The sequence below is a fragment of the Sarcophilus harrisii genome, chromosome 4 (genome assembly GCF_902635505.1).
Source record: "Sarcophilus harrisii chromosome 4, mSarHar1.11, whole genome shotgun sequence".
NCBI classification, from domain to species: domain Eukaryota; kingdom Metazoa; phylum Chordata; class Mammalia; order Dasyuromorphia; family Dasyuridae; genus Sarcophilus; species Sarcophilus harrisii.
The window spans coordinates 350917340-350930920 of NC_045429.1; the positions used below are offsets into that span (position 1 = coordinate 350917340).

The 13581-nt window shown below is 32.3% G+C and overlaps 1 protein-coding gene across 2 annotated transcripts in view; it reads left to right on the forward strand.

Moving 5' to 3' along the window:
• CLTC (clathrin heavy chain) overlaps positions 1 to 13581 on the forward strand; it is a 78058-nt gene that overhangs the window by 48943 nt on the left and 15534 nt on the right. For both annotated transcript variants that reach the window (XM_031966508.1, XM_031966509.1), the window contains exons 13-16: positions 145 to 325; positions 4568 to 4731; positions 10181 to 10306; positions 10986 to 11128. In XM_031966508.1, the coding sequence (XP_031822368.1) occupies positions 145 to 325; positions 4568 to 4731; positions 10181 to 10306; positions 10986 to 11128 (614 nt within the window). The remainder of the gene's footprint in view (positions 1 to 144; positions 326 to 4567; positions 4732 to 10180; positions 10307 to 10985; positions 11129 to 13581) is intronic.

The following is a 13581-nucleotide window of genomic DNA, read 5'->3' on the forward strand; positions in this document are numbered from 1 at the left end:
GTGGAGGTCATTCTTAAATTATGGTCATTCTTAACTGATATTATTGTAAGCATAATATATTTATTGGTAATTGTGCTGATAGTACAAAAACTTTCCACTAGCCTGACTTTAAGTTTGATCTTTTTTCATCATTTTGTCTTCTAGTGGTTAGTCAATTACTTTGGTTCCTTATCTGTGGAAGATTCCTTGGAGTGCCTCAGGGCTATGCTTTCTGCCAATATTCGCCAAAACCTACAAATTTGTGTCCAGGTGGCTTCCAAGTATCATGAACAGCTTTCAACTCAGTCCTTGATTGAACTGTTTGAATCTTTTAAAAGTTTTGAAGGTAAAGTTTAAGACTTCCACACTCTCTAATAAAAACAAACAAAACAAAAACCATGAGAAACACATACTTTTATATAATGGACAGATAATTGGTTTAGATAGAAAACTTTAGGCTCTTCCTTTTCTGTTGAAGGGAAATATATCTCTATATAGATATAGATATAGATATATATAGAGAGATATATTTTTTTTTCTGAGAGCACTTACATAATGGCTCTTGTTACTCTCCAAAAGGGAGAAATTTAGGAAGAGCTATGAAACTGAGATCTTAAGCCAATTTCATCACCACTATTCAATACTAGTTGGTATCCCAGCAGATTTTGAGTTGTGTGAAATATATTCTTGTGAAACACAAATGTTTATTATGTGCAAGTTAGGAACTGCAACTTCAGATGGTTCTTTGCACTTGAAGCACTTTAAAAACTACAAAATACTGCTGGGAGGATATGAGATGTGGGCAGACTGAAATGCATGTGTAGGATAAAGTTAAAATCCATATCAAGTAGATTTGTGAGTTTCAAGGACCACTCAAAGACTATCTGGGAGGGAATCAGGATACACTTTTGGGGAGGAATAACACCTGGGTTTGATCTCAAAATAAAGGAAATATTTCAGTGTGACATTTTAAAATAAAAAATTATTTTTCAGGTGTTGACAAGTGCATGGAAACAAGTCAGATTTGGAAAATGGCTAGTATTCTAGTTTGACCATATTATAGGTTGTTTGGAAGGGAGTTGGTATGAAATAAGAAGATTCAGATTTTAAAGGACTTTGAAAGGCAGGTTATCATATTCTTTAGATAATATAGCCATTGAAGGGTTTTTGTTTGTTTGTTTTTTGGCAGAAGTATGTGATTTTCATTACGAATATAATTTTGCAAATCCCCAGGACCAGATGGATTTACATGTGAATTTTACCAAACATTTAAAGAACAATTGGCCCCAATGCTATATAAATTATTTGATAAAATAGGGAATGAAGGAGTCCTACCAAATTCCTTCTATGACACAGACATGGTACTGATACCTAAACCAGGTAGGCTGAAAACAGAGAAAGAAAATTATAGACCAATCTCCCTAATGAATATTGATGCTAAAATCTTAAATAAGATATTAGCAAAAAGACTACAGAAAATCATCTCCAAGATAATACACTATGATCAAGTAGGATTTATACCAGGAATGCAGGGCTGGTTCAATATTAGGAAAACTATCAATATAATTGGCCATGTTAATAACCAAATTAACAAAAACCATATGATCATCTCAATAGATGCAGAAAAAGCATTTGATAAAATCCAACATCCATTCCTATTAAAAACACTTGAGAGTATAGGAATAAATGGACTTTTCCTTAAAATAATCAGCAGCATCTATTTAAAACCATCAGTAAGCATCATATGTAATGGAGACAAACTGCAACCATTCCCAATAAGATCTGGAGTGAAACAAGGTTGCCCACTATCACCGTTACTATTTAATATTGTATTAGAAACGCTAGCTATAGCAATAAGAGCTGAGAAAGAGATTAAAGGAATAAGAATAGGCAATGAGGAAGCCAAATTATCACTCTTTGCCGATGACATGATGGTATACTTAGAGAACCCCAGAGATTCTGCTAAAAAGTTATTAGAAATAATCCACAACTTTAGCAAAGTTGCTGGTTATAAAATAAACCCACATAAGTCATCAGCATTCTTATATATCACTAACAAAATCCAACAGTCAGAGTTACAAAGAGAAATTCCATTTAAAGTAACTACTGATAATATAAAATATTTAGGAATCTATCTGCCAAGGGAAAATCAGAAACTTTATGAGCAAAATTACAGACCACTTTTCACACAAATTAAGTCTGATCTAACCAATTGGAAAAATATTAAATGCTCTTGGATAGGGCGAGCAAATATAATAAAGATGACAATATTACCTAAACTAATCTATTTATTTAGCGCTATACCAATCAGACTCCCAAAAAACTATTTTAATGACCTAGAAAAAATAACAACAAAGTTCATATGGAAAAACGAATATTATTTTGCCAATTGTATAGGGGATGAATTGGAAATAGGGAGACCAGTTAAGAGCCTGTTAGAGTTGTCTAAGTGAGAAATATGGTATAGTAAGAAGAGATTAATCCAAAAGATATTAAGGTGGTAGAATTGACAAGATTTGGCTATTGAAGAGATGTTGGAAATATAAGGAAGGACAAAGAAAGTATGAAAAATAGTTTTAGTATTTGAATCTTGAATAACTTCATAAAATGATGGTACGATAATAGGAAAGAAAAAAGGCAGGTTTTGAAATGAAAGATTATTTGTTTTGGACACAGGCATCGTTAGAAACATATAAGTTTTCTTATGCTGGAACGTGATGATTAATGAGTTGTCATAATTAATAACTAAACTATATTTCCTCAAATAACATGCCATTTTGATGAAGCACTTTAAGAAATTTAATCAAAAAATTTCTCCTCAGTTATTAAAGGAATAGAAGCTTTCAGTTTTTTTGTTTTGGTTTTCTTAAGTTATCAAATATAGGGTTTCTTTTATTTCTAAATATTCTAAAATAGATGATAGGGGATTTCAGAATCTGAAAGCTATTGCATTTTCAACTTAGTTGGCTCTTGTTAGGATTTTCTTGTCTACTGTAATGTTAAGGCAAGTTTCAGAAGTAAGAAATTATTGGATAAAGGGGCACCAAGGTGGATATAGCACCAACTCTGAAGTCGGGAGGACCTGAGTTCAAATCTGACCTCAGACACTTAACACTTCCTAGCTATGTGAACCTGGGCAAGTCACTTAACCCCAATTTGCCTCAACAAAAAAAAAAAAAAAAGAAAGAAAGAAAAGAAATTATTGGATAAATCTTTTCTACTATAAAATAATCAAAGAATGTCCAAAAAGAGTTTTGAATATGGCATTCTTCAGTACAAATGCTCAAATCATAATATTCTGCCTTGTGTTAATAGGTTAATCAGTTTTCCTTAAGCTTGTAAAACATTTGGTTTTATTGGAGGTCTGTATGTTTGGAGTACTTACTCAGATGATTTCTATTGTGCTAGTTCTAAACAGGTTAGTGCTAGCCATAAAAGTGCATACTTCCACTGTGTTGGGAAGTTGATTTCCATGCAGATTAACACACTTTTCTCAGTTCCCTGAGATAGTGAAAGTGTGCACATTTGTGGCTAACACTACAACTTCTAAGAAGATAGCACAACAGAAATCATCTGAGTAGGTACCCCTAAATTTGAGAGTTGCTAGAGCTTGAAAGCTCATCATTTTGCTACCACACTGGTGATAAACCTCATCAGATTTAGGTAGGCTCTAACAGAAATAGTGCATATTCAAACCTTTCTAGCTTGCATTATGTCTTTCAGAGGTAATATTCAACTGGTTTATTGTTACCTCTATTATGATGAACATTTTTTTTTTTTTAAATTTAATAGCCTTTTATTTACAGGATATATGCATGGGTAACTTTACAGCATTAACAATTGCCAAACCTCTTGTTCCAATTTTTCACCTCTTACCCCCCCGCCCCCTCCCCTAGATGGCAGGATGACCAGTAGATGTTAAATATATTAAAATATAAATTAGATACACAATAAGTATACATGACCAAAACATTATTTTGCTGTACAAAAAGAATCAGACTCTGAAATATTGTACAATTAGCTTGTGAAGGAAATCAAAAATGCAGGTGTGCATAAATATAGGGATTGGGAATTCAATGTAATGGTTTTTAGTCATCACCCAGAGTTCTTTCTCTGGGCGTAGCTGGTTCAGTTCATTACTGCTCCATTGGAAATGATTTGGTTGATCTCGTTGCTGAGGATGGCCTGGTCCATATGATGAACCTTTTATGGAGTTTCTCAGTGTAAGAGCTTTAAACATTTCCACCTCAATTCTTCAGAGCTTTTTCTGGTAATTCTAATCATCTTCACTTTCATCTGAATTTAAACAATTCTATTGCTTTTTGGGTCAGCTACTTACATCACCAAGTTCTTCACTTTATTCTTTTTCTTTTCTCAGCAATTTTGGCTTAGTAATTTAAAACTTAAATATGGAAGTTTCAAACTGTCTGTCCTTTCTCACAGATTAAGTCTTTTGAATCTTAATTGAAAATTGATTTTTTATGTTTAGTTATTAGATTGTTTCATGAAGGTTATGTATTGTGTATTGATAATATATATTTTCTTAACTAGAGGTGATCATGAATTTTAATTACTTTTCTTTTTTAAGGACTTTTCTATTTTCTGGGATCTATTGTCAACTTCAGTCAAGACCCTGATGTACACTTTAAATATATTCAGGCAGCCTGTAAGACAGGGCAGATCAAAGAGGTAGAGAGAATCTGCCGAGAGAGCAACTGCTATGATCCAGAGCGTGTCAAGAATTTTCTCAAGGTAAGTTTTTCTTAATATAGTAAGTTTATAGGTAATTGGTTATCTTTTTTTTTTTTTTTTTTTTTTTTTTTTTACAAAAATCACTAATTCTAGGAGATTTTATAAATACTCTTTTGTCCCTAAACCTACAAAACTGAATGTCAAAGCGTTTCTTCCAAATTAAACTTTGGGTAGTAATCCCTCAAATAGAGAAGGAAATTGGAAAGAAGTAGGCCATAAATTATCATCTTGAAACGTTTAAATGTGAAAATCCATAGCTTCATCTCAATTATTTAAGGTCTTTTAAAAGGAAGTTAAATTTTGTAGCTTTGCTTCAAATATTATCACTCCATGTTAGAAGTGTAAACTCAGTTCATCTACATTACCATTAGAAAACACTAGTGTCTCTAGGCTTTGATCATTTGACTTTGCTATTGAAAGTTATCAACTTGTTAAATAAGCTTCATATTTAAATATAGCAAGTAGGGCTTGAATAATTAGCAGAAGAAAATTTAAAAATTATCTTCAAGATGCCAATTGCTTTGTTACATGGTGAATAATACTGAGCTTCATAGAAATGGTAACTATTGGGTGGGTCACTATTAAAATGATAGGTTTTTTGTTTGGTTTTTTTTTTTTTTTTTTTGTATGTGCTATGATTTTTTTTTTCATTTGTTTACACTTAAAAATAATAATAGCCTTTTATTTTTCAAAATACATGCAAAAATAGTTTTAAACATTCATTCTTGCAAAACCTTGTGTTGCAAATTTTTTTCTCCCTCCATACCCCAACCCCTCCCTCCTCTAGACAGCAAGTAATCCAGTATAGGTTAAGTATGAGCAGTTCTTATAAACATATTTCCACATTTATTATGCTGCACAAGAAAGATCAGATCAAAAGAGAAAAAAATGAAAGGGGGGGAGGGGATGAGCAAAACCCATCAACAACAAAAAAGGTGAAAATACTATGCTATGATCCATATTCAATCTTCATGGTCTTCTCTGGATGTGGATGATTCTTAAAGATAAATATTTTTAAGAAAAAAAATCAATTTTAGCTTCTTTCAATACAAATAGCTTAAAATTGTCAAAGTTTAATTTAGACTTTATTTCACTCAGTGTTTTGTTAAAAAAAAAATTAAAATGGGAAAAGTTGTTATGCTGCTAAAAATTTTTTTTGTAATCTCTACAGACTTGCAGAACCATTAGCACACAACATTAATTTATTTTCCCCCTTCCAATTGTAATTAAAAAAAAGTGGTGGGCCAGCTGGTTTTACAAAAGCTTCTGATAATTTGTTCTTCAAAAGAATCTTAACTTAGAATTATATAATTGAAGGATGCTGTCTTATCAGATGAATTGAGAAAGGAAGCAGTTTATAACCTATATAGCTATGATTAATTTTAATCTTTCATACAAGGTGTTCATTAGACCTTGCCACACATTTTGTATTAAATAACTAAATTCAAAGCCTTGTATTCTATGAATTATACCAAGGGCCAAAACTTCAACCTAAATTTTAGAGTAGGAATTGATTCACCAAAAATATGAAAGCCTTTGCCTATTGATTCCTATTGTGAAGAGTTACAGTTTTGAGAAGTCTAAATTCACATAATCAAAAATCAGAACGGCCTCTTCAAGTTATAGCCCTACTGAGGGTTAAAGTATTATATTGTGTCACCTTTCTTGTCTTTTCTACCTACTCTGAACATCAATTTCACCAAGTCTTTATGGATCAACAGTCAAGTACCTCTTTGGGGTGGGAGGGCAGGGTTTTTGGCCAATTTGTATGACAACTTTACTTTCTTCAATCAAGGCCTCATATCAGAAGCAAATGGTATAGTTGTGGTTCATCTTTGGCTTTGGAATTATCTTAAGACCCCCATAAACAATCTTAGTCCATAATTTTTGTTGCCTGCAGGACCAAAGTTTAAATCAAGTTAGATTTAAATTTTGACTATCTTGAAGGCAAATCGTGAAACTATGCACTCTTGTTTAAATTGGAATAGTACTTTTGTTTCTCAGTCTTCAGGCTCTGATGAGTTTAGCGGAGTAGGGCACAGGTGATGCTGATCCCTAGACATCAAACCAACTTATGTTTTCCTTCTTGGTACTGCTCTTTTTCGTAACTGTTGCTTTCTGCTTATAACTGTTTTAGCGAGAGCATAGTTTGGTTTGTAGTAGTCTTAAGAGTCTCTGTTCTTATTACAAAGAAAAGAGGTAAAAATATCCATAAATGCTCCTTCATATTCAATAACAAGAGATTTGTGCTGAGGTACACATTTAATAGCTTGCAATAGTACATATTCTCTTGAAATTCCTTAATAAGAGTTAGGTGCAATCTAAAACCAAATACAATTTTTTTTTACTCAATAGGAAATGGAAGCTGTATTTACCTTTATAATTGTTCTAAAAATCTTAAATGATTATAGTTGATTTAAAATGGTAAATTAGTATGATGAAAAATTAGTTACCTTTTACCCTGCACAGGATTATCAGTAAAATATTGGATGAATATCTTTTCACTTTAGTTATTTATTTTGAGTAGACTTTATGTACTAGTTATATTGTTACATTCCTTCAAATACTGACTTTACTATAGAAACCCCTTTAATTTTAACCAGTTTATATATAGTTATGGCATATGGTATAGTTTCCTATAGAAACCCCTTTAATCTTAAATTATCTGACATTACCTCTAAGCATGCTGAATTCTTAAAAGTCAAAAATATGTTATTAGATTTATATAAAAAGAATGCCACAAACATAATTTGGTTTACTGTATTACTAACTCACTGAGGAAAAAATTATTTTAATTACTCACCCTTGTGAAAACAAGATAATAGAAATACTTTTTTCCTTTCTTGAAATTATTATAGTATATGATAGTATTAAGTTTTCTTTTACTTACACAATTAGCTTGTTTGAAAGACTTTCAAATGTGTAAAGATAAATCTGCAGTTGGACTTCAACTTCAGATTTCCAACCTTTATAGTTTTTTGGATTGTCACCACCTAGATATAATTTTCCTTCTACCTACTCTCTCCCAACCCCACATTGTGGGGTGACTACCATTGTGACTATTGGTTAGACCTCAATGATTAGATTTTTATTCTAATAAATTATTTATAAAAATAGTTTAATTTTTACCCTATCATTGAGGAAAGTTTCATAGGTTTCTTAGCTCTCTTTCCTCAGAGTGTCTTAAAAGCAATCATTGAGGAATTTTAGTCTGTCTGTATGTAAATAAATTCCTGATGGAAATTGTTGTTTTTTGTGCTGTTCCTTGTGTCTGTGGAATGTGCAGGACATGTACCAGGTAAATCTTCCAGTGCAGGTCTTTCCTACCTGTTCATAGCATCTTTCATGTCAGTTTGTAAGATTATATCCTGGGATGTCTCAACAGTTTGATTTATGAAAGGGCATCTTTTCTTTAAGTGCCTGTACTGGCCTTAATCTTACTACAGCAACACAGGATGTTTTTGTCTCATGGACATTATGTTGCATTGAAGGGGTTGAGTTAAAAGCATTTGAGTGGATGGATGCAGTAGAATTCATAAATTGGGAAGGGACTCAATGTTATATCCATCTGCAACAAATGTAAATTAAAGGTCTGCAATTTTAGCAGAGTGGTTTACTTAAAGCAATTTTCAAGTGTTGTTTTTGTATTTATCAACATCCCAGTGTGTTAATCCTACACTCAATGCCAGTGGCAATCAAAATCTGAAGTATAGTTGTTTGTCATACCTGTTGTCCTGTGGTCGTTAATAGTCTTGTAAATGTGGGCATGGGAAGAGCCTGCCTTGTGAGGGAGTTGTTAGATTACTGTTTGGGTGTAGATCGTAGCTTAGTGAGTTTACTGATAACCCTGGGAACATACATACTCAGGTTATTAGGATTTGTTTTGTTTTGTTTTTGTTATTTAAGTATTCTACTTTGCCCTTGCTAGATGTAAAAACAATTTTTAACATTTGCTTTTAAAACTTTTAATTTCAAATTTTCTTCCTTTCTTTCCCTCCCCCCAGAAGGCAAGCAATTCTATAGATAGGTGATTCATGTGTAGTCAGGCAAAAAAGTCATATTGTAAAAGAAAATGTAGGATTCTCCTTTCCCAACACCCCCCCCCCCCCCCCCCCCCCCCCAAAACAAACAAACAAACAAACCCTCAAGAAAAATAAAGTTAAAAAGTATGCTTCAATCTGTATTCTGTTACCTATCACTTTTTTTCTGGGGATTGATAGCATTTTTTCTTCTTAAGTCTTTCAGAATTGTCTGATCATTGCATTGCTATTCATAGCTATGTCACTCAGCAGATCACAGCTGATCATCTTGCAATATTGCTGTTACTTTGTACACAGTACATTTCCCTTTGCATCCACTCTTATAAGTCTTTACAGGATTTTTTGTTTTATTTTGTTTTTGAGAACATCCTGTTCATTTTTAAGAGCACTGTAGTTTTCCATCACAATTATGTGCCACAGTTTGATTTTAGCCTTTCCCTAGTTGATGGGCATTCCCTTAATTTCCAACTTTTTTGCCCCCAGAAATGAGTTGCTATAAATACTTTTCTTCATATAGATTCTTTTACTTTGTTTTTTTATCTCTTTTTTGAATACAGACCCAGTAGTGGTGTTTCTAGGAACTACTAGGGTATGCATATTTTTAAATATTCCTTTGGGCATACTTCCAAATTGTCCTTAAGAATGGTTGAATCGATTCACAGTTGTGCAATCAGTGGTTCATTTTCCACAAAGCTCCCCTCTCCCACTATTTATGTTCCTTTTCTGTACTATTAGCCAATCTGATAGGTATGAGATAGTACCTCAGAATTGTTTTAATTGGCATTTCTTCAATCAGTAATGAATTAGAGAATTTTTTCATATGGCTTTAGATAGCTTTGATTACTTCCTCTGAAAATTCTTATCTTTTTGATCATGTATCAATTGGGAAATGGCTCTTATTTTTGGAAATTTGACTCAGTTCTCTATATGTTTGTGAAATGAGACTTAGCAGAAACTTCAAAAAATTTTTAGTTGCTTTTGCTAACTGTATTTCCCTCTATCCTATTTCCCTCTCCCCTACCCCATTTACTCTATCCTCTATGTCCTTTCACTCTGTTCCTTTTAAAAGTGTTTTGCTTTTGAGTACTCCCCTCCCAAATCTGCCTTCTCTTCTATCACCTCTTTCCCTCCTTTCTCTTATTCCTTTCTCTTCTGTTTTCCTGTAAAGAAAGAGTTCTATATCTAGTTGAGTATGTATGTTATTTCCTCTTTGAGCCAGTTGTGGTGATAGTAAGATACACTCACTATGCCTTATTTTTCTAGAATTTTCTTTATACTGAAGATGAGACTACTGTAGAAGAATTCATTTACTTTTTGCATTTAATAAGAATATGGTCATGTCTTAAAACAGACCATATGTGATATTTAAAATAAAAATTTAAAGTTTTCTTATATGTGTTCTTTTTCAGGAAGCAAAACTAACAGACCAGTTACCACTCATCATTGTTTGTGATCGATTTGATTTTGTTCATGACTTGGTGCTCTATTTATATAGAAATAATCTCCAAAAATATATCGAGATTTATGTACAGAAGGTAAGTATCAAATTAAACACAAAAATTATATATATGTTATCTCCCCCTGGGTGTTTTAGACCATTAAGACCTGTTTTTTTGTACTGTGAGATTGAGTGTGTAATAGAGTAAGATTATGATTTGTTTTGGGAAAACACTGCATTCATTCCTTTAGTGCAAGTTTTCCTGTGTCGTTGTATCAAATACCTACTTTATGTTATCAAAAGACAAATTAAACTGGCTCAAGAATTCACATGCCCCATTAAGTCTAGATTGGTAGGGCAATACTTTCCTCAGTAATTTTATATAAAATGGTTTTTAAAAAATCTTATATCCAAATAAAGTTTAAATTTAAAGACAAGTGAGACAATTACTAATTTATTCCAGCATTGCAGATGTTTCTTAATGTGCCTTTGGCCTCATAAATTAATGAGGTCTAAAAGTCATAGCTTTTCCATGCTTAGCTAGACTGGTTCCATTATTGCTGTTATAACTTAATAGGAGTTAGCAGGGTTTCTATTCTGACAATAACCTTCAAAAATCTGATGTCAAATACATCCTTCTATGATATGTCATAGTAGATTATTTGTAAATAAGCCTATTGAGAATTCCTTTTTTTGAAACAATTGGAAAAAATATTGAGAGCAATATTCTTTGGATGTGACTTCTTGCTAAAATATTATATTACTCCTTTCTGTAGGTGAATCCAAGCCGTCTTCCTGTGGTTATTGGAGGATTGCTTGATGTTGATTGCTCTGAAGATGTCATAAAGAACTTGATTCTTGTAGTGAGAGGTCAGTTCTCTACCGATGAGCTTGTTGCTGAAGTTGAAAAGAGGAACAGGTATGGAAATTCTTATCTTGATAAATTAATAAAATAAACTAGTTCTGCTTAGAAAAGTACCCAATGATCGTGCCTGTCTAGTTACTTAAAGGTGTCTTTGTCATTGTATATTAATGACGGCTTCTGAATTGTATAACTTCTAGTAGGTTGGCTAGACTAGAATGTAGAAATCTTAGAATGGAAAACAAAATCAAAAATCAATTTCTTAGAGTAATTATTTGCATAAAGGGGAAGTCTATACAATTATTATAAATAAATTGCAGATAAATAACTTATTACAATATTGTTTATGTTCTATATTATGTTCTATGAGAACTAAAAGTATATATAAGTAAAATTTGGCATACACCAATTTGAGCAGGGAATTAATAGAAGACCAATTTTTAGTATTACTACATTACTCCTGAGAAAAGTAAAATTTTGTACTCTTTGGTACATGGTTTATTTATGATATGAAATCATGTGTTCTGCATGAAGACTCGAAGCGGGTGATACTCCAGGTAGTATATGTAGTATAAATTTCACTCCTTGATTAGGTTGTGAAGATGCCTTATGCCAGGATTACATAACAATATCTTAAAATTATAATTCCTAAACTTCCCTGATCACTAAAGAAAAAAATGTTCCTTTTTATAGTAGAGATGGGCTAGCTATCTAATTATGATTACGTTATCTGACTTTGTAGTAAACAAAGTATACTTTACTAATAGACTAGAGAAAAATGAATAGGAATATTATCTTGACTCTTGTAAATGAACTTGAATAAGGGTAACTATAACTAGTCAAGTTTTAAAGAAAGAGAGGGAAAACTTTTTTTTAAAAAATTTGATTTTTTAATAGCTTTTCTTTTCAAAATACATGCAAAGATAGTTTAACATTCACCTTTGCAAAACCTTGGGTTCCAAATTTTTCTCCTTTCTTTTCCCTTACTCTTTTCCTCTAGACAGCAAGTAATACATTATATAGGTTAAACGTGGACATTTCTTCTAAACATTTCCACATTTATCATGCTGCAAAAGAAAAGTCAGATCAAAAAGGGAAAAAAATGAGGGGATTTTTAAAAAGCAAGTAAACAACAAAAAAGGTGAAAATACTACATTGTGATCAAATTCTGTCACCATAGTCTTTCTGGGTGCAAATGGCTTTTTCCATCACAAGTTTATTGGAATTGGCCAGAATTACCTCATTGTTAAAAAGAGCCAAGTTCATCATGATTGATCATCATATAATCTTGTTGTTGATATGTACATTGTTCTCTTGATCTACTCACTTCACTTCCCATTAGTTCATCTAAAACTTTAAAATTTAGATTATAACAAGGTTTTTATAAGAGCTGGTGATGAATTGTATTGAGTGCTGGACTTAGGTTCACATAGCTACTTAGTATCTGAGGCCATATATGAACTCAGGTTTCAATCTAAGTCATTTAACTTTTGCCTGCCTCCTTTTTCTCAGTTCTAAAATAGTAATGAAAATAATAGAGTGCCTCTTCTCAGAGTTGTTTTGAGGATCAAATTAAATAATGTTTGTGAAGTGCTTTGGACTGTTCCCAGCATAATTGATGCTTTAATAAGTACTTTTTAAAAAATGTAACAAGCTTTTTATTTGCTGTAGGTGAATTCATTTTAGACATTAAAGTTGTTTGAAGTAGATATTTTAACATTTAGAAAGGGAAACTAGTTTAAATGTGTCCTCTTGGTGTCATCTAAATAGCCAGGTATTTCTCTCATCCTATTGCCTTTGTCTTTTTAAAGGACAAATACTAACCCACCAATGGTCAATTAAAGTCTGATTCACTAAAAATTTTTGTCATATTGTCTTAATCTAGAAATCTTAATTCAGATAATTAAACTTAAGTCTTCCAGGCAACATAGAATATCTGCTTGGGTTACAAATAGTTGTGTAATCTTTAAATCAACCTTCACTCATTTTATTACAATAAGACAGTGATTCTATATTGGTAATTATAACTTAGAAACGGAATCCTACTATCTTTTTGGCAATTCCTGTGCAAAGACTTAAGTAATGGTTAGAAATGGAGACGGTCAGTTCACAGGAAAGCTACTGTGTGGATGAAGCCTACTTAGAGCAGGTAAATCTTTCTTGGATAAGGTTTTGTTCTGAATTAATCATTATTTATTACACTTCTCCTTTTGGCTATAGATAACTGGGTACTTCTTTTAGAGCTAAAGTCTAGCTCACCCTCTGGGACTTTGACTTGTAGTCCTGGATAAGATTGTCCTTGACTAAACAGCTAAGATCTTTAATATTACCTCATCGAATTGTTTTTATTGAATCTCATGGGTGGGTGTACTTGGGTGATACTTAAAAGAGTCACCTATTAAGCTTTGTAGGTTCAGAAACTCAGTTGGTAAGTTACTTAAACATTCTATCAGGTACATACTCTGTATTGACTGCAATCATATTACCAGGAAAGAATATTTTGCTATTTT